The 18,442-nt window shown below is 40.8% G+C and overlaps 1 protein-coding gene across 1 annotated transcript in view; it reads right to left on the bottom strand.

The window, feature by feature from the left end:
• Positions 1 to 11,283, bottom strand: part of LOC114135212 (PDZ domain-containing RING finger protein 4) — a 59,452-nt gene extending 48,169 nt beyond the window's left edge. The window contains exon 1 of the mRNA XM_028002288.1: positions 10,817 to 11,283. Within this exon, the coding sequence (XP_027858089.1) occupies positions 10,817 to 10,885 (69 nt within the window). The 5' untranslated portion in view covers positions 10,886 to 11,283. The remainder of the gene's footprint in view (positions 1 to 10,816) is intronic.
• Between the last annotated feature and the right edge of the window lie 7,159 nt (positions 11,284 to 18,442).

Raw genomic sequence — 18,442 nt, 5'->3', positions numbered from 1 at the left:
TTATCTGCGGCAGTGTGTCAGTGGACGCAATAATAAAGCTTCAGGATGGCTTTACACTGTCGACCCCCAAACATAATTTAAGTCTGGACATGTAAGCCTAAGATAAAAAAAAAGAGAAAAATAGATTTTAGATTTTCTTTACATGTATGAAATTGTAGAGAAGTGGACCGTTGGGTTTTTATTGTTGACTGCTGAGGTGTTAATACTGTCTGGAACTGAATCCTCATGTTTCAGGTTCTTCAAATGCATTCGAAGAGCTTCTTATCACTTTCCTCCCCAGAGCCTGGCCATGTGAGCCTCGGAGCGGAGCAGGGAGGTGTGAGAGTTGGGTGCCCTTCCCATCAAATGGCTGTCAGGCTGGACTCATCATGGGAGCTGCGAGGGAATGCCTGCTGACCTGTGGAGTGACACCCAGCATGGCTGCCTCCTCCTTCCCCGGGCGGGGAAGTGAGCTTTTTGTCACTATGACACCCCTGATGCCCTTCACCCCCCCCATCCGCTCCAACATGCGTGCGCTGAATGATTATCTAACGTGTGCCAGCAGACACCATCCCCTCACACGACGACAGAAGTGTTTGGAGACATACACACCAGCCTTCCACAGACATCCCACATCTTCTGACTTTCAGTATTCTGGCAGAGGTATAAAAATAAAAATGTATGCGTAGGGAGAGGGGAAGTCAAGGATGCAGGCTACCAAAGTAAAAACAGTGCAGTAAATAAAAGTTTGTACCATAGGTATTCAGGGTTAGGGTAGGGTAGGGTACACCTCGGTCAAGACTGAGTTTTAAAGCCTGCCACATGGACAACCCTACTGCACTAAAGCTTCATGGTCATAACGAGAACTGAGCTACTTGACAACTCCAACCATTTGTTTGGAGGATCAGTGTAAGTCTTTAAGGATTATTAAAATAATGGCATCTGTACAGCGTTTCTTTTTGGTACCATCATGTTGAGTGTTTTACTGTCAGGCTGGTGGAATAAAGAGAATCACCTGAAATTTAATCAACTTTGTCTCAAATCGACAATTAGACAGCTGAAATGTTGAAACATGTCGCTGTTCCCGCAGCCTTAAAAAGAGGCAGCATCTCGATTCAAAATTTATGAATAAGCTTGAGTAAAATGTTAGAGAGTTTGGAATAAGTGGGCAACATCCATCTATCAGTGTGGAATGAGTTAGGGAGAAAGTAAAGGTTGCTGCTAGTTTTCATCAAGATTTGGAAAATAACAGATTGACTAGTAAATTAAATCTCGTTTTAGTGATGCCTACATAAAGTCTGTCCATCAAAACATTTTCTGCACTTCTACAACGATTTTCACCCTTCTTTCAGGGTGAAAAAATAATGTCAGCAGGATGACAACAAAAGGGTGTAAGACTGACAAAGGACCAGCTGTGATAAGCCCAGACTGACCGATTTCAGGTTATTTTCTCAGTCACCGCTGCCTGCACCTCAGAGAGTTCAGCTCATTGTCACAATAAAAACAAGCCTGCAGCAGCTGCTACATCCTGACATCTGTTCGCTGGACACAGGGCTGAACGATCGAAGTGGCTACTAGACTTTTAGAAGAATAATTCAGTTGTAGTCATTAATGAATAGACACTAAAGTTTTCCTTTCGGTATTTTGCATATACACCTCTGTTAGTCACAGCCTCATCATTTCAATCTTGAGATTTACTCAAACATGTATGTGTTCAACTCAAGATTGAAGAGGAAAGTCTTTTTACGCCAAACAGAAAGCGAGATGGATTTTAATCTCGGCTGAGAATGCCATTACTTTTCGATTACGTAGCAACAGGCCGCTTGTTGCTCTCAGTTTCCAGACCCATGTGTATTCAGCCTTCAGTCACACTGGAGTGAACGCACAGCAGTGAGTAACACAAGTTAGGGCTATGTCACCAGCACAGCTCGGGAGGATTTCAGATGCCGACAGGAGCATCTGTGTAAAGGCTTAAAGTCCAATTATTGTAAATGAAAGATATAAAGTTGGGCTTGTGTCGTGAAACAAACACACGCAGAGACTTGTGCGCACACACAAGCAAATATTTCACTGTGAAATGGTTCTGATATAATAACAGACTTCTAAATTGTGACTTTAGCAAAAGGGAACCTTAGACTTATTTCTCCTTTTTAACTGCGCTTCGTTATTGGACCTTTGCTTCCATCCTACCACACAATGCTCCCTAATTGGGAAGAGGCAGGCAACTGCATAAATGTGAATTTGCTAGAATTAATGAGGACTCTTCTGTCTGCTTAAACACAGATAATCAGCTAAGTGGCACCCTGGATGCAGATGTGGAGCTCCCCGTGTGTAACCCACAGCTCTTTGTTTTCTCCTCTATTTGTAGTGAAAAGTAGAAACTGTCAGGTCTGTTCACACTTTGCAGATGGTAAACAAACACAAAAGTTGAGACCATCATTTAGCAATCCAAAGTCTTGAGCAGAAACAATTGCGCACACACACACACGCATGCATGCCTTTGCATACAACACACACACACATGCATGCTTAATGGGGCATATATGTAAAACCAACACTGTGCACGCAAACACACCCAATCATGTTTGCACATATTTAACCCCACTGTGAAGAAGCTACTCTGAAATGCATAATTTCAGGTTCCAAGTTATCAAGTCATGGATGATGATAATAATAATAATGGGGAGGGAAATTATGCCTCTTTTGTCCTTTTGCTTTCTCCCTCAGAGATATTCACACAAAGACAAACAGGTGGAAAGAATATATTTATTTGATTTCTTCCGAGCCAAAGTTACATCCAGAGTCCTCTTCCTTTGGATGTCATTCATTAAAATGACTTTTTTGGTCCTTTAGGGATTCATATTAAGATATTCAGGCATGTATTTCATTCAAATTTATTTTCTGATGCTCTCACAGTCTGATTAAAGTTGACAGCCTTTGATCTTGGTGAGAATTAAAGAGCAACATCGCTCTAAAAAGAAGAGTATTTCCCACTGAGGACACTCTCACGTCATCTGCATCTACCTAAAACTGAGCCAGGCTCCATTTACACCTGTTAGGTTGCTTGTTAACAAAATGGCAGCTCAGGTAATTAATAACTGGGTGGATTTGTGAGAATCAGAATTTGGATGGAAGTGACATCGAGTGTGGCAGGATTGTTGGTGTCAAAGGCAACAGAATACCATCTCTGAAGACATAATGCATTAAACCTGGTAGCGTATGGGCTACAGCTACGGTGAACAACACCTGGTGCCACTTTGATCAGCTCAGGACAGGAATGTGGCACAAAAACTGGAAAATAATGGAATCATCCATGGATCTTGTGTCATGATGTGGGTTTGAGACAAGCTGGTCAAACCCACAACAAAACTCCTTCAATCTGGATCAGTCTGTATTTGACCCAGACCTGTTTGAGCAATATAACCAAAATTGTTTTTGTTTTTTAGAGTGCATCAGGACCTCATTTCTTGTTTTTGCAGCATGTAGATTGCACTTTTGCGGACACGGCACTGAATAATAAGCAACCAAAAGCAGTAATCTGACACCTGACAGTGAGGCAGAGTAACGTATTCCCTGATAAACAGCTTTACTTCCCTTAAGAAAATTGTGTTTTGGTTTGCTTGTGTGGCTCTGTGTAGGGAACAACTTTGAGGAAACTGAAAGAAGGAGGTAAAAAAAAAAGAAAGGAAAGAAAGCAGAGACAGAAGGGTAAATCCGATCGTCAAAAACCCCGTTTGTGCTGGGTTGGAGAGCAGTAAGAAAACAACAAGGAGGTCTGGAGGCTTGATATGAGGCTGAAAAGGGCAGCGTGGTTCTTATTGAGATAAAAAACGCACGAAAAAGGGAAAGGTCAGTACATCAGCTCCCTCTTAAATCCCTTCTGCTCCTTCATAGTGAGATATTCCAGTCAGCGATAAAAGCCATTGACTTTATGACGGCTTGTGGCACATGTGGCATTGTCTGCATCTGTGGGGCCAAATCACGTGACCTGGACTTTAATTACCTTTTTAATCTCCTCCTTCTCTTCTCCCATGCATGTACAATGCATTGAAAAAATAAATAAATAAAATGAGGCACACAAATCTGATCAAGCAAAACAACCATGTGACTGAGTAGATGATTCGTGGAAAATTTGACTACAAAATCTCCAATTACCAAGTCAGTGTGAGGCAATAGGCATGCAACAGCGCATGGGAAATAGCATTACATGCTAAGAAAAAAAAACAAAAAAAAAGGCTTTGTTGCTAGGAGGTAAATAACGCTACATTGTGAGCTGCCAAAGCACAAGTAGAACATCTCAGCTTATTCAGACATAAATTTTAGCCTCTGGGAAACCTGACACAGACAGTAGCAGCGACGACCGACAACCATTTGTGCTAAAATCAAACAACGACACAGAAAGAGCAGAATAAGCACAGGGATATGATGGGAACATGGGTGACTTAAAAGTCTAAGTATTCCATTACCAAGGCATAAAAATGATTAGTGTGCCTGTATCTGTCCATCTCCTTGGACCTTTGCATTGTTTTGAAATTGGAAAAGTGGTGCCGAAATTATACCTGAGGCTAATCTTTGCGGGGTGGACAGGAGATCAATCAAACAGCACCTTTTCTCCCTTTCTCTCTCTAACCCCTTCTCGCTCTTCGCTGCTATCAATTTTAATGGTTTCAAAAGAAAGAAATAACGGGACAAGAAGATGGATGAGAACATTTGCAACCAACTGTCTGGAGATATTGCTGAAGATGTTGTATGGAGGGGACGCATGAGTGCAAAGTTCAACAGCCTTAATCTACCGTCGAAGCCATCAAAGGAGAATGTCATACGAGTACTCAAAGAGAAGAGAAAGTGGGTCATAGAAACAACTAGAGATGTAGCAAGAAATGGATTGTAAATGATCAGATTTTCAGATTGGTTGGCCTTGACCGATAGCCGGTCAAGGAAAGCTCAAAAATACTTTTTTTTTTTTTACCAATCAGTGAATGCTCCTCCTGGTTCATTTAGAGAGAGAAAACTTAAAGTTGTAACAGGAAGGTGGAACGGAATAATCCAAAGCAGATCTGTTTCGTCTCTGTGAGCTTTGAAACTCTCACTGAGCAGGCTGGATTTGGAAATGTTGGCAGCATTTGGAAACCTCACACAAATTAATCTCTCAGTAAAGCTAGCCTTCCTAACAGCTAACAGCATGCCAAAGACAATTTAACATGTGGAAATCCCATTTTACAGCGATTGCTCTTTTATACATATAAAATATAAATAATAAAAATTGTAATAAAGCCAGTTTTAAGGTGCTTCCATACCAGGATACTCCAGTTTAAATGAATGAAGTAAGAAAAAAATACTCTTATTTGGCTAAGTTTACTTTCCCAATGCAGTTTTAAAAATGAACCAAACAACTTACAGTGACAACCACTGGTTGGTTGTGTAGCATTCCCAAGAAGCTAACCAGTAGCAAGATTTCAAAGGTTTGAGATTAACATAGATGACCATAAATAATACGCATAAATTACTTCCTCTCTATGTTTCAGTAACTTACTTTGGTTCACTGGAGAGGCCAGTTGTACTCCTACTATAACTGAACTGCACCAGGGTTACTTGAATGTCACCATGTTGTGACAAAATAACACGAGACAGATAATCTGTGAAAAAAAAGTCAAGCTGCTCTGCCTCCTCCCTGTCGTCCCACTTCCATCTGCAGATTTACACTCGGTCAGAAACATCCGATCAGAGCCACGAGGATCATCTTGGGGTCAATCATTCTCATGTACACGGTGCTCACACCCTCCCTCTTGCTCTCTGCGAGGCTACACCTACCTACCAAACTGGAGCATGGTGTGAATGTTCAAACTAACATAGCCACAGAAGACAATGGATAAACCGTTTTATTGTAACTGTAAGTTGAGCAGCGCATACCCAAGGTTGATTGACAGTACCAAGACATAGATCGTGACGGTTTTAACAAATATTGAAAAAAAAAAACATATTGTATACGAAAGTTACACACTGTAGCTTCCTATACTTTGAGACTCTGTTTTCTTCTAGAAATGATTCATTTTCCTTTGACTGACGGCTCAAATGCTGCAGCCTCTGTATGCGGCGAACCAAGCTTCTTGCTAAGGCTTGCCAAGCTTTTTTCCTTCAAGAGTCTGGTTGTTCTGATAGTTCTTCAACCTTTCATTTAGTGGACATCCATTACACACATGGTCGGTGGTGTTGCAGAGGCAGCAGCAGCCTCAAGTCAGCTGTGTCCTTCTTAGAACGTCTCCGGTCCACAGATTTCACATCTGCTGCTAGAGCACAAAACACAGTCTCCTCCCCAATCCAAGGCCACGCTCTGGGGAATTGCTTTTCACCTCAAGGAAGAAAAAAAGAAGCCAGATTTGCTTTATTTCATGTCCACCTGCCCGGTCCTGCCAAACCTGTCACACGACTCAATATGGCGTCAATGTACTCCGACACTAAATTACAATTCAGTTGACTCCGAGGACTGTCACAGTTGGAGATTCTTAAACCCTGTTTTCTGGTTTTATATTAAAATATTCACCAAGAATAAGTTTTGCTTTCCAGGAGAGAGATTTGTGCATGGAGTGAGACGGGGTGTGTGTGCATGTGTGTTGGTGCCTCATTCTCATTCATATGCATCAGCAAGTTATCAGGGACCGCTGTGCCTCATTGAGCCGAGAAGCTGCTTTCCATTTATTTCTCAAATGCAGTGGAAAGTGATTCTTCTTGTGCCTAATAAAACTTACCAAACTGGCCCTGCTGCTTTCACAAACTTCCACTAATAAAAAAAACGAAAAGATTCATGGGGGAAAGTATGAAACAAGATAATGAAATAAGGCATGTCTGTCCTCTGAAGAACGAGGTGGGGAAATTCATTACCCAACAAACATAAAGTGCTGCTGCTTGCTAATGTGACACAGTGGTGGTTCAAATGTCGGGTTTGACAGTCATGGCGGCTCCCCTGTGACCTTTAGTTCTACTGGAAACTGTAGCAAGAAAGACAATGCAGACTATTAATGCATTTGCATATAACAGAAATCTCACTCTCACTCTGATCTATGCTAAACTGCCACTCCTCAACATCTGCCATCCTGCTAATTAGGCTCCAAAGAGCCACACTTCACTGAGTTTTAGTGGTGCACACAGAATGTGGACGACTCGCAGGAGAAAGCCCGTGGACATTGAAGTTATAGAGTCCTATTAGAACAGAGAGGAAGCCATCTATGGTTTGGTTTTTGGGTCCTGAGCGGCAGAAAAGGCATGTGTATGGTTAACTGAAAGGGCAGCGCGATGCAACAATGTGTGTACCATTTTAAGAGCCAAGATTGTACACAAAATACACATTTTTTCTTGAATACAGTAACATTTCAACAAATAACATACGGTCTTTCAAAGATTGTTTTAAATAAATGTGGAATAATCCAGTCTAGGTTTGACTATATTCTGGTTTTTATGCTCATCTACTTCTTTCATGCTCATGACAAAAAAAAACAACTCTCAAAACATCTTTTTTTCCAATATTTGGTTTCATAAATAGTCTTTTTACATTTTCTGATAAATCTCTCAGACCTAAATAACTTAAAGTCAAAAGTTGTTGGGGTGATGTGCAGAATTCATTTTTCCACCAAAATGCAGTGTGTTCAGTGAAGTTATTCTGATTTAGTGGTGAGGTAAACTTCTACTTTGGTTGAGCTGCCTTTTTTTATTTCCATTTTTAAAAACTCTTCTTGACCTTCTTTGTAGGTGGATGGATGGCATCCCCCCACGGAGATGGTCAAGAAGAGTTTTCTTACAGTGAGAGTTACAAGCAAAGACTCAACAAGTGTCAAGCTTAAGGGACATATAAGACTCTAAGGCCATAATTATGCTTTTTGCCAACTTTATCAGATGATGACAAACACAGATTGCAACAAAACAGTGCAGTATAACACGGGTATTTAGATTGACCAGAAACATTGTGACTACAAGGTCTCGTACCACAGGATCTTGCTGCGCTCTGAAACAAGTGAATGAAAAAAGTTTTTCATCTCCCTGGCTATAGATGAGATGGAAACTTTCAGAAGATTACCTGGAGTGGAATCCAGCTGGGAGCAGCTTGAGCAAAGGTTGAATGGAATGCAATCAATCAAGAAGAGCAATCAGAGGAATCAAACGAAGACAGAACAAGGAAGAGTGCGCCATCAGAAAGACGGATGAGTGTTAATCAGTCGTAGGTGGCAGTGAGAGAAGGGCTGTCATAAGGTTTCTCTTTCTTCTTGACCAGGGAAGAAAGCAGAGTCAATAAGTTAAAAAAAAAGTCAGCTCCTTGAGATAGCTCTGCAAGCCAGACTAGAAACAGTGACCACATTTTCATGCAGAACAGAGGAAACACAAAGATGCAGAGGGAGAGAGCTGGATCTTTGGGGCTTTTGGGATCAGGCCAAGGAAGACAGTGTCAAAATAGTTTCTACTTGTGGACGGAAGAAGTACTACTCATACTAAGCTGCCATGAGGCTGGTCAGTCAGGGTGTCGCTGCAGCAAACTGCCTTTAGCTCATTTGCATGCATGCATTCGCCAACTTTGCATAATGCCAGTAAAGTGTACAAGTGTGTACATGTGGATGAGTGTCACTGTATCTGTTGAGATGAGGGACAATACCAGAAAATACAGTGAGGGAGAAAGCTAAGCACTCTGGACAGATGATTTGAAAGAAAGAAGCATAAATTGGCAGTGGAGTGAGCAGCAAGAACAGCTTCCAATTGTCAAAACAGACATTTCCAGACGAAACCGATGCGGTGACACACTTGCACAGCTGCGGAGAACGCGCCGCTACAAGAGAAGTCTCTGCGCTGAATCCATCTCTGTAGCTTTCCCTGGCTTTTTTTACCCATTGTTTATAATGTTTTTCTGAACTTGTTGTGTTGTTGCCAAGAATGCACTGCTTGTTTTCTCGTCTCAGAGAACATCCACTGGCATGCGCACAGATGTACGAGTGCAAGGCTGTTTATTTCACAAGATACAACGTGTTACATCTTCTGTTTTAATCTCCATACCTTCCCCATGTAGATGATATTTCACTTGTTCCTTCTGCCTTTCTTAATTTCCCTTAGACTCTGCATGTTTAATGACCTGCTATTCCCATCCTTGTCTTTATCCTCCACACTCTATAACCTTCCTGCCTTGCCTCCCACACTGGTGATCAAAAAGTAGGTGCTGATGTTGCAGCTCGTGCCTGAACAAGCTCAGTAAAATAGTGGGTGGACAGACGAGCCAGAGAGCTCTTGTCAAGAGTCGACCGTGCCCAAGAGACCGGCCCCACTATGCAAATACGGATTTCCTCCTCTGAACCATGAGCAAAACATGTCGAGACTATCTCTTAACTAGTCAAGCAAAGAAAAGGACAAAAACCCTAAGAGGCATCAAAAAGTCCCTATTTTTATGCGTTTTTAGATGGAAGGCAGCAGCTGCAGTCACTACCGACTCACTGCAACGTACTTGACAGGTTTTATTTCCTTTTCTTTTTTTCCCCCAGTCATTAATGCAGGACAGAATCAACTTGACAATGTGCATCAACAGAGTTTGATAGCGTCTCAAGTTGCACATGAGCTAAAAGGTACGGGCAGCGGTTAAAGCTAACGGGTTTGCCTCCCCCGCGTCATCTCACCCTGTCACTTCACAAGGGTAAAGAGAGACATTTCACGTCTAATTAATGCACAGGATGGTTGCATAAAACGGCTAATGAGGCTGTGATCACAGCGGCGTGAAGGCAGTCACTACCAGAGGGGAGGGGACGAGTGGTACTCCACTTGCAAGAGACCCACAGTCTCACAGTTATTAGCCTGTCATAGAAAGAGGGCTTGTGGAGACACTGGAGATGGTGGCATGAGTACTTGTTTAGCTACTTGCCGCTGCTTCTATCAGTGAGATGGCACCCTCTGCATCCTTGGTATTGGGTAGTGAACAAGTAAAAAGGGGGAAAAAATTGATTTGTTTTCATACGAGATCAATTTTGTTTGTCAAGATTGAAGGGTTTTTTGTTTGACCAGGTGGTCTTTATGTGACTGTGGGTTTTAGGATAAGAGAGAACACATCAAAGACAATTTCCATCATGGGAAAAGAAGTAGAGGTGGTAGATGAGCATAAATAGATGGACAACGGACTGGAGAAACAACAGCAAACAAACAGGGAGGGAGCAGACTGCACTGCTTCTTCTTGACAAAGTCAGGATCCTTTGGTGTTTGTTGACACTGCCCACAAACATAACCATCCAAGATGAGTTTTTGAAGAAGCTTTAAGAACAAAATGTACTACAACATCAAATTCTGGTTTGAAGTCTTATTGAATTCAATTTAACTGGTTTTCAAAGAAATCAAAACAAAAGTCTGTTTGGATCCTTAAACAGGAGTGAGAAATATCTTTGGAAAACACATGTTATTTTAATTTATCACGAACAATCTCTAAGACATAAATGGTTACAAACCCATAAACCCAAAATAGTAGCACCCAGGTACCAACGCTATTCCGTAAAAATAAAAATAAAAAAGTTGCTCTCAGCACAGCTCATCTGGCAGGATGAATGGGCTGCACACTGGCTGCTCTCTAAGCAACTACTCATTACTCAAAACATACTCTGCTGTTGAATAAGAACCACCTCTCCATTATTCTACATCACTTTCATTTTCTACATTAATCCCTCTTCCCAATCTTTACCTGCACTTCTTTTTTTTTTTTTTTTTACCTGAAACACCAACACCAGGGCTGCAGAGTAGAAGTGCTCTCCTCTCAGCATGCACCAGGAATTACATAAACCCACATGCAGAATTAATGCCAGGGTCTGCCGTGCCAGCACTCACTCACCTGTGCAATCTCATACAGCAGCTTGTAGTGTTCCTCTCGCTTCTGTAAAGTGCACAGATTGCAGCCCATTATAGTCGTCGTGGAAACGCCAGGCGCCCAAATCTCCCCGAGTAGCGGTGGCACGGACACAGGGGGGTCACCATCCACACCGGAGCTCCGGTTCTCATCAGTCACCCCTCAGCGAGCACATCTTCGCGGCATCCCATTCACAGACTCGCACACTCAAGAGCCAGCGGCAGCTCAGAGCGGCAGAGAGCTCCGGCTGAGTCCAACAGGAGAGGGGCTCAGACGTGGCGAGCGTCACCGCGGCTTCAGCGGACGACACAAGTAGCAGCAGCCGCGTCTGCTCGTTCTCCTTGTTTTACCCTCAGACTCAGACGATCGCACACCAGAGTTGTGACTCCCGTTCACGCAGACACTCCCCCCCTCGCCCCTCTTTCTTATTCCCCTCTCAGTCTCGGCGCACATTACCACGCTGATACAAGGTGATGAATATTGAAGGAGACCGCTGGGATATTCATGAGGAAGGTGGGCGCAGGGGAGGAGTCTGAGAGAGAAGGAGGCGCTTGAAGGAGCGATGCTTCATTAATACCGAGGCACAATAAGCTCCTTTGTGTGAGAAGCACAGATACTACTGAGGCAGCATGCACTGGCAGAAAAGCTCCTACTCCTTATTAAAGTTTGTAAAAAAAAAAAAATTATGTTGAAAAAAAGGTTATCTTGTTCAACATGTAGATTTTCCAATGTTTACGTTTTCTATGTTTAAATATTTAACTTTCGACTGGGCGACATGGCTTAAAAATAAATTCCCATATTTTTTATACCAAATCCAATATCTGATTTTCTTTTTTTGTCCTTACTTTTTTCCTTAAAAAGTTAGAATGACTGGCTTTTATTTCAATCATTCCTCCTGGAAATCAATAGAAGCTCTAAAACATGCTGGCCAAATAAGACGAGAGCTCTTGGGTGGGCTGACATCACTCTGAACTATGGAATCCCAAGGAGTGCCTTGGAGAGAAAAAAAGAAAATCACAACTTTCTAAAAATTAATTTAAAATCAATCTATCCAAGAATGACGACATACATCTAAATAGGTTTATCATTTCTTACTACATTGATATTTCGAAAAGAAGGGACCAATAATCACGTTTTCAACTCAGAGATGAGTTGACATGGTGAGTATTTATAAGGTGATTTTTCAATAGGAAGATAGAAAAGCTTCAAAGCAGCATTTTGGAAACCTATCAGACCAGCACCATAGCCAAAAATGATAAAGTTCTCTGTGACAAGCCCGGTCTACATGTTACTCACCATAGTAGCAAAAGACTCCTTCTGACTAGAATTACAATTCAGCAAACTAAAGATAAGACAGCATTCAATTAAGTTGTAATTTTCTTCCTAATTGAATTAAGTAGTAATTTTCTGACACAGTTTTGATCAGCATTGTTTCTATATTGTACACATATGCCAACAGTTTGTTGTTTTTTCCTGAATAACTTTCCAGCAGAATGTTTTTGTTTTGGTGAGCAACACAGTGTTTGTGTAACATGGCTGTAATGAGAACAGCCGGTCTCTGGTAGTTACTCTATTTATCACAGAAAAACCGGATTGCGCTTCAAGAATATAGCTGTCAATATTATATTAAAAAAAATACATAATTTCTCGCACGATGTAAACTATGTCTACTTTCATGACAACATGATGTAAAAAGTAAAAAAAAAACAAAAAACTGAAATGCACTAACACCATTTTCTCAAACATGCTCAGAAAATATTGTACTGCTGCACTTATCATTTGATAAAAGCAGTCTTTTATGCTATTTTAGAACAATATTTTCAAAAATCATTCAATATTTTTGCACTTTTAAAGAAAATATGAGCATAAATTCCGCAACATTTTAACTTGAGAGATGTTATCTTATAGAAATAACAAGAAATACTGTTGCCTCAATCATTTCTAACAACTCCACTAGAGCTGTCTGTTGTGTAAACATACTTGTCCCTCAGCCTTGGACTGTTTCTTTCTATGTTGTATGAAATGTACTGACTACAGTCCATTTCAACATGTTGTTTGGTATATATATTTAAAACAGGTGTCTCTTGAAAACGGTACCTTGTGTCATAACTAACCTGCATTAATCAAGGTAAAATAAAAATAAAAAAAGCCATGGTTCTGCAAAATACCTCGATCTAATGCAAAAACAATAGAATATTCTGCTGTAGAATATGACATTTTCTCTTTGATGATAAAAATAGAAACTCGAAAAAAAGAAATAAAATTACTTCTTCCAGCCCAACTTGCAACAAGCAGATTGAACACTCTGACCTTCCTGAATATTTAAAAATATTTCAATATCATGTAGTTTTTACTGCAGTCCGCAACTCTCTACCAACAGCAGCGCAAGTTGACAACTTGCGGCAACAAATGAGAAATAATTTGTTGCACATTTGTAACACAAGTACCACAGGTAACGTCGCTAATGGAGGAGATGGGGGTTCTTGGAGTAAATTGGCAATCAGTAAACCCGGAGAATTGAGAGGCAACGCATCAACCACCGCCAGCCCTCAAACTGTGATAATTGCAAGACAATAGACCTTGGTTATTGTCTCCGCTCTGGATCCCCCTTTCATGTGCAGGAAGTTGCACTAACGAGCAATAACTGTTAACAAATTGGCCTCCCAGCCAACAGCGACCCTCGCAGCACCCGGTACGGCTAAGAGTAGATGAGCGTTCATCAGCTGGCTACTCGGCATCCCGCCCCTAGGGAGTTTGTAATCCGATTTTCTGGGCTTTAATTTTACTCCGCTGCCTTCAGGCAAGCCAAACAGAAAGCCGCATCACCATTATTATTAATATCATCACAACTCTTCCGCTTTACCATCCAGACTGTCGTCCCCTACCAGCCGCTCCTCGACCTAACGAAGTCGTAAGAAGTGGGTTTTCTGCAGTTGCCAGGCAATCTCAAATCCATGAAGAGCTGTTCACTAAAGTGTCAATTTGACATCAAAGAGTCTTGTTGGGGAAACCAGGGAGCTGGGGCATAATACAGCATTGGATGAACAGAGGTGCTGTTTGCTTGTGGTACAATGGACTGGGGAGAAAATGGGAATCAGGAGCAGTCTTCTGAAATTGCATATCAAGGAGTGAAGCTGTGAAGTGCTAGAGAACAAGAAAAACCGGCCAGCAGAGATAGAAGATGTTAAACCAAAAAGAGGAGGGGGAAGAAGTCCTTCCTGGCTAGATGCTGGACTTTTTTTTCCCTTTTTTGCAGAAAATCTGCCGGTCCTGGACATTGTTCTCAAATGTGCAGCCTGACCTCGAAGGTTAAGATACACATTGGTCTCCAGGACAGTTGTTTTCTTCATCTATTAAGCAAGAGCGATTGAGCAGCTTCTGCCTGAAAGGCAAGCTGTGCCTCTTGAAGAGACATGCAGATTAAATAGGAGAATTAGGTCAGTTAACAGCTCTTCAGAGGTACTTCATCTCCATGGGTTCTGAAGCTGGGCAAGGTAACTCTAGACTCAACTCGTAATCTGAGGAAAAGAGTTGCACCTTGGAGCTACGTTCAGTAAAGTTACTGTGAAGGTGAAGCGCAACGCGAAATTATTTTTCCCCTTGTGTGTCCCTGGAAAATTGACAAAGATGATTTAGCTCAGCAATAAATGAAACATAATAAAATGTACAAGAACTATTTGAATTGAATCTGTATTTTATATTGATAGACACCAAGCCTGTCTCCTTCTTGTGTCCTTTCAACTTGCAGCCCATAATTCTTTCCACCTGTCCAGATGTCATTAATCATCTGGTGTGTCCTTTAGCTGCTTGTGTTGAAGCAGCCCCATCGTTTGGTCCATCAGCTCAGTTAATGGGGCTCAAATAAGGAACATTAAAGGCTTATTCATTCATTTATTTATTTACTCACACGGTGACGCTCAAAAATATGCATTTGAACTTGCTTTATAACTGGAAGTATTATCTTCAGCTAAAATCTGTGCTCTAATTTTGCAAAATCCTGTGTTTTAAAAATGTCTAGATTTTTCTCAAATGGACTCTAGCTCCTGCTGTCTTGTCCTCCACACATGCACACATACACTCTCTAAATTAAACATGAATCCAACTGATCAAGTTATTACAAAAACAGCTTGTAGTGTAAACACAAATGACATTTTTATTTGTTAATAATCCCAAATGGGTTAGTGTAAGCCCTTAATCAACAAAGAAGTTGGATTTTGTTCAACCACTCACAAGATGTGGTTTAAAATTAGACAATTTACTTTTGAAGAAATACAATTATTTTCATTTAGCATCAACAGAAAAGTTCTAAGAGAAAATAATTGTGAACCAAGTTAGGTTTTTGTTTAGTTTATTAGTTAGAAAGACAATTAACGTTGGAGGTCATTTTAAATGGGCCCTCCATCTTGGTGACCCTCCAAAGTGCATTCACAGCCAGGTGTACCAAACTTAGGTGCAGCCAGTAGGTGGCGTCTTAGTCTCACGTCAACATCCTGTTTTGTGGCAAGAATTAGAAAAGACTGTCATCCAAAATGGCCGTCTTCCTATGGCGAAGGAGTCATCAACCGTTTTGCAACTGAGCGATCCTTAATGTGTACTGAGTGATTCAAAGTGCTACCAAATTGATACACAGTTTACTTTTAATTATTCCACCTAACAATTTATGATCTGTCTAATTTTGGGACAGCTTCACAGGGAAACCTGTGAAGCAGCACAGTCACCATATTGGTGACTGTGCTGCTACAAGGCACGGATGAGCCGACATCAAGTTTCTATTCAAACAAAAGGTATAAAGTTTGAGCCTTAGCCACACCCACATACCTGTATGAAAAACAAAACCTTGGATGACTTTTAATCACCATGCCTTAGGGATATAATGACTGGCTTTCAATTTGATTAGCTTGAACCTCTAGGAGTAATTTGTTCAAATGCAGCATGTATATTTTTTGCAAACTGGTTTGTTTAATCATAAGTGGCTGATTTTCTGCGAGTTTTGGAATATGGCTCATGCAAAGAGTCACTGTTGGAGGTCTAGAAAAGTTATATAGATGTAGGCCAGATTTTGCAAGTCACAAGCTGATTGTTTGAATTCTTCTATGGGGTTGCAGTAGATTTACTTTTCATCCCCCACAAAAAGTAGACATAGATATACTGTATGAAGAGCAACATTTTCTATCTTGGTGAGATATGGCCATTTGCTCCAGTAAACCATCAACATTTTCAACACCACGCGTTGTAAATCTACTGTGCCGTGGTTTTGAAGTTGATACAGTCATTTTGATATGACCATTTTAAGTGAATTCAAATGTCCGTTGAAAACTAAAATTTTCACGCGGTGTTAAGTCCCTAAAGCTAAATTTTCTGTACCCAATCTCAAGTCCCCATCAAACATCAAGTAATTCATCAGGAGAAGTTTAATGATTGCTTGCGTCTCAACAGGTCTTTGCGGTGCCTTTCGGTGCTTGGGCCTAATCAATACCTCTGGCAGAAGCAGAACAAATGGGAGCATCGCAAGTTAGTGGACGCTTCAGTATATCTTATGTTAATCTTGTAAATAAGTAGGAAATCATGCCAATAAAGCCAGAGATTTAATAAGAGACTGTTATTGCCGTGTTTATTTTTCTGCGGGGATTACTCAGAAGGATCCCACAGTGTTTAAAACATAAACAAGTTTATTAGACCTGCTCTGACACAACTTGACACACAGGGTGGGTGGAAATCTCTTTGCTCACAGGGCTGAAGACTTGAAATCCTATTCAGCTGAACAAGCAGCCGTGACGATATGAGAGGCAGGGATGGTGGTGCGGGTTGGGGGTTTGTTATTTGATGCGGTGGCTCAGATCTGATCTCATACTGCCACTATAAAGCAAACTCATCTCCCATGTATCAGTGCAACCTGATTTTGGGAGTAATTAAATGGGGGGGCCTTTTATGAATCAATCACTGGGGGAGGCAGGCTCTCTCATGACAACGCCGACAGGAATCGGTCCAGCATGAAAACGCAGGTGCACAGGTGGGCGCTTCAAAGCACAGCGCAACCCGAGAGTGGGAAGCCGACTAAAAGATCTTTCTCAGTGACAGTGAATTATTGAGGAGATGTGAATCTTTAATTCATGTGGGAACATGACCAGGACTAAAAATAGAACGGTGTAGCTTACACAGCATGATGACACATGTAACGACGGCTTTAAGTGAGTTAATGAATTGATAAACCATACTTTGAATCTTCAACCCCCTTACTCAGATTCAGTCTCACAAGCACTGACTGCAAAAACCTATTTTGTTGATGCACTTCTTAACACAGCAGACACTTTGATCTTTTTTTAACTTTCGGTACAGTTAAGATGGCATGATGTTTGCATCAGAACATTATAAGCTTTTTTTTGTGGTACCAAGAAGCTAAATAATTTAACTGTCTGTATAGGAAAATTGAAAAATAACTAAAAACTGACAACATATTGTCCTGTGAGGACAAACCCTTTGCACTCTAACACAGAAGATAGATGAGTGATAATTAATTTTTTTATTTGGAAAATACATGTTTGACATAAACCAAATGTAATACCCCAGGAGCAAAAACTCAAGCAAACTGTGAAGCATGGAGGTGGAAGTTCCACGGTTGCGGTGCTTTGCTGGCCAGAACATGACAATGTTTCACAGCTAATATGATGTTTTTCTTGTTTATATTTTGTGAAATGCATTGTTACGATTATGCCAACTACTTCCTCTAAGTGTACAAACAGTTACATTTTAGACCCTTCTGTCTAAACAACAATGTCACAGAAGTGCTGGCCATTGTCTACATTTTCTCTGGAAAACTTTTGTTTTTGGCTTCATGTTTTTCTTAAAGAGCAAAGGTTTCCTCCTTGTAAGCATCCCATAAAAATTTTACTTGTTTAGTCTCTTTCTGATTGTCATAGCTTTTTGTGCTTTACAGACGTTTAGCATCTTGACATCTCCTTTCGTAGTGAACTTGTATGGATGGTCAGAGTTGGACATTTTGTTTCGTTTTAAACGCTCCCGACTATTAACCATACAGTGGAGTGGCTGATTTCAAATCCTCCTGACATCTCCTTAAATCTCTTTCCAGACTTATAAGCTTCTACTGGCTTCTCTCTGAAGTCTTCAGACAGCAGCTCTTATAGTCTTACCATGGTGTTTACACTCACTTTTATAGTCAGGAGCACACTCAACTTTACAGCTGAGCTTAAAGGGCAAACCACCTATAAAATGCATAGTAAAGATGTTATAATCATGCCCAACTGAGCTGAATTCTCTCTCAATTTATTAGTTATATTTGTACTTTTCAGCAGAATATCACACAGTTGTCAAAATTTGTTAAAAAAATACACAAATTTTCACCATGTTTTTTTGTGTGTTATTAAATAAAAGTAATGTAATGTCACAATTTTTTACCCATTGAATTACAAAAATATTTTTTTCCTATGAAAATACTAAAGATCTTATCGCCCGCTATGTAAAATGCAATTTCCATCACGTTACACTGTGTGCAACCATCTCCTTTGACATCTCAGCTATTCAATTTTCTCCAAGATATCAGAGGCAATTCATGTGTGAACCAGGCGTTGCTTGTAGGTGTTGGGGGGAATAAAA

Source organism: Xiphophorus couchianus, chromosome 2 (genome assembly GCF_001444195.1).
Source record: "Xiphophorus couchianus chromosome 2, X_couchianus-1.0, whole genome shotgun sequence".
Classification (NCBI taxonomy): Eukaryota; Metazoa; Chordata; class Actinopteri; order Cyprinodontiformes; family Poeciliidae; genus Xiphophorus; species Xiphophorus couchianus.
Note: the sequence above shows the minus strand (reverse complement) of the source record. Positions and strands in the feature narration are given on the sequence as shown.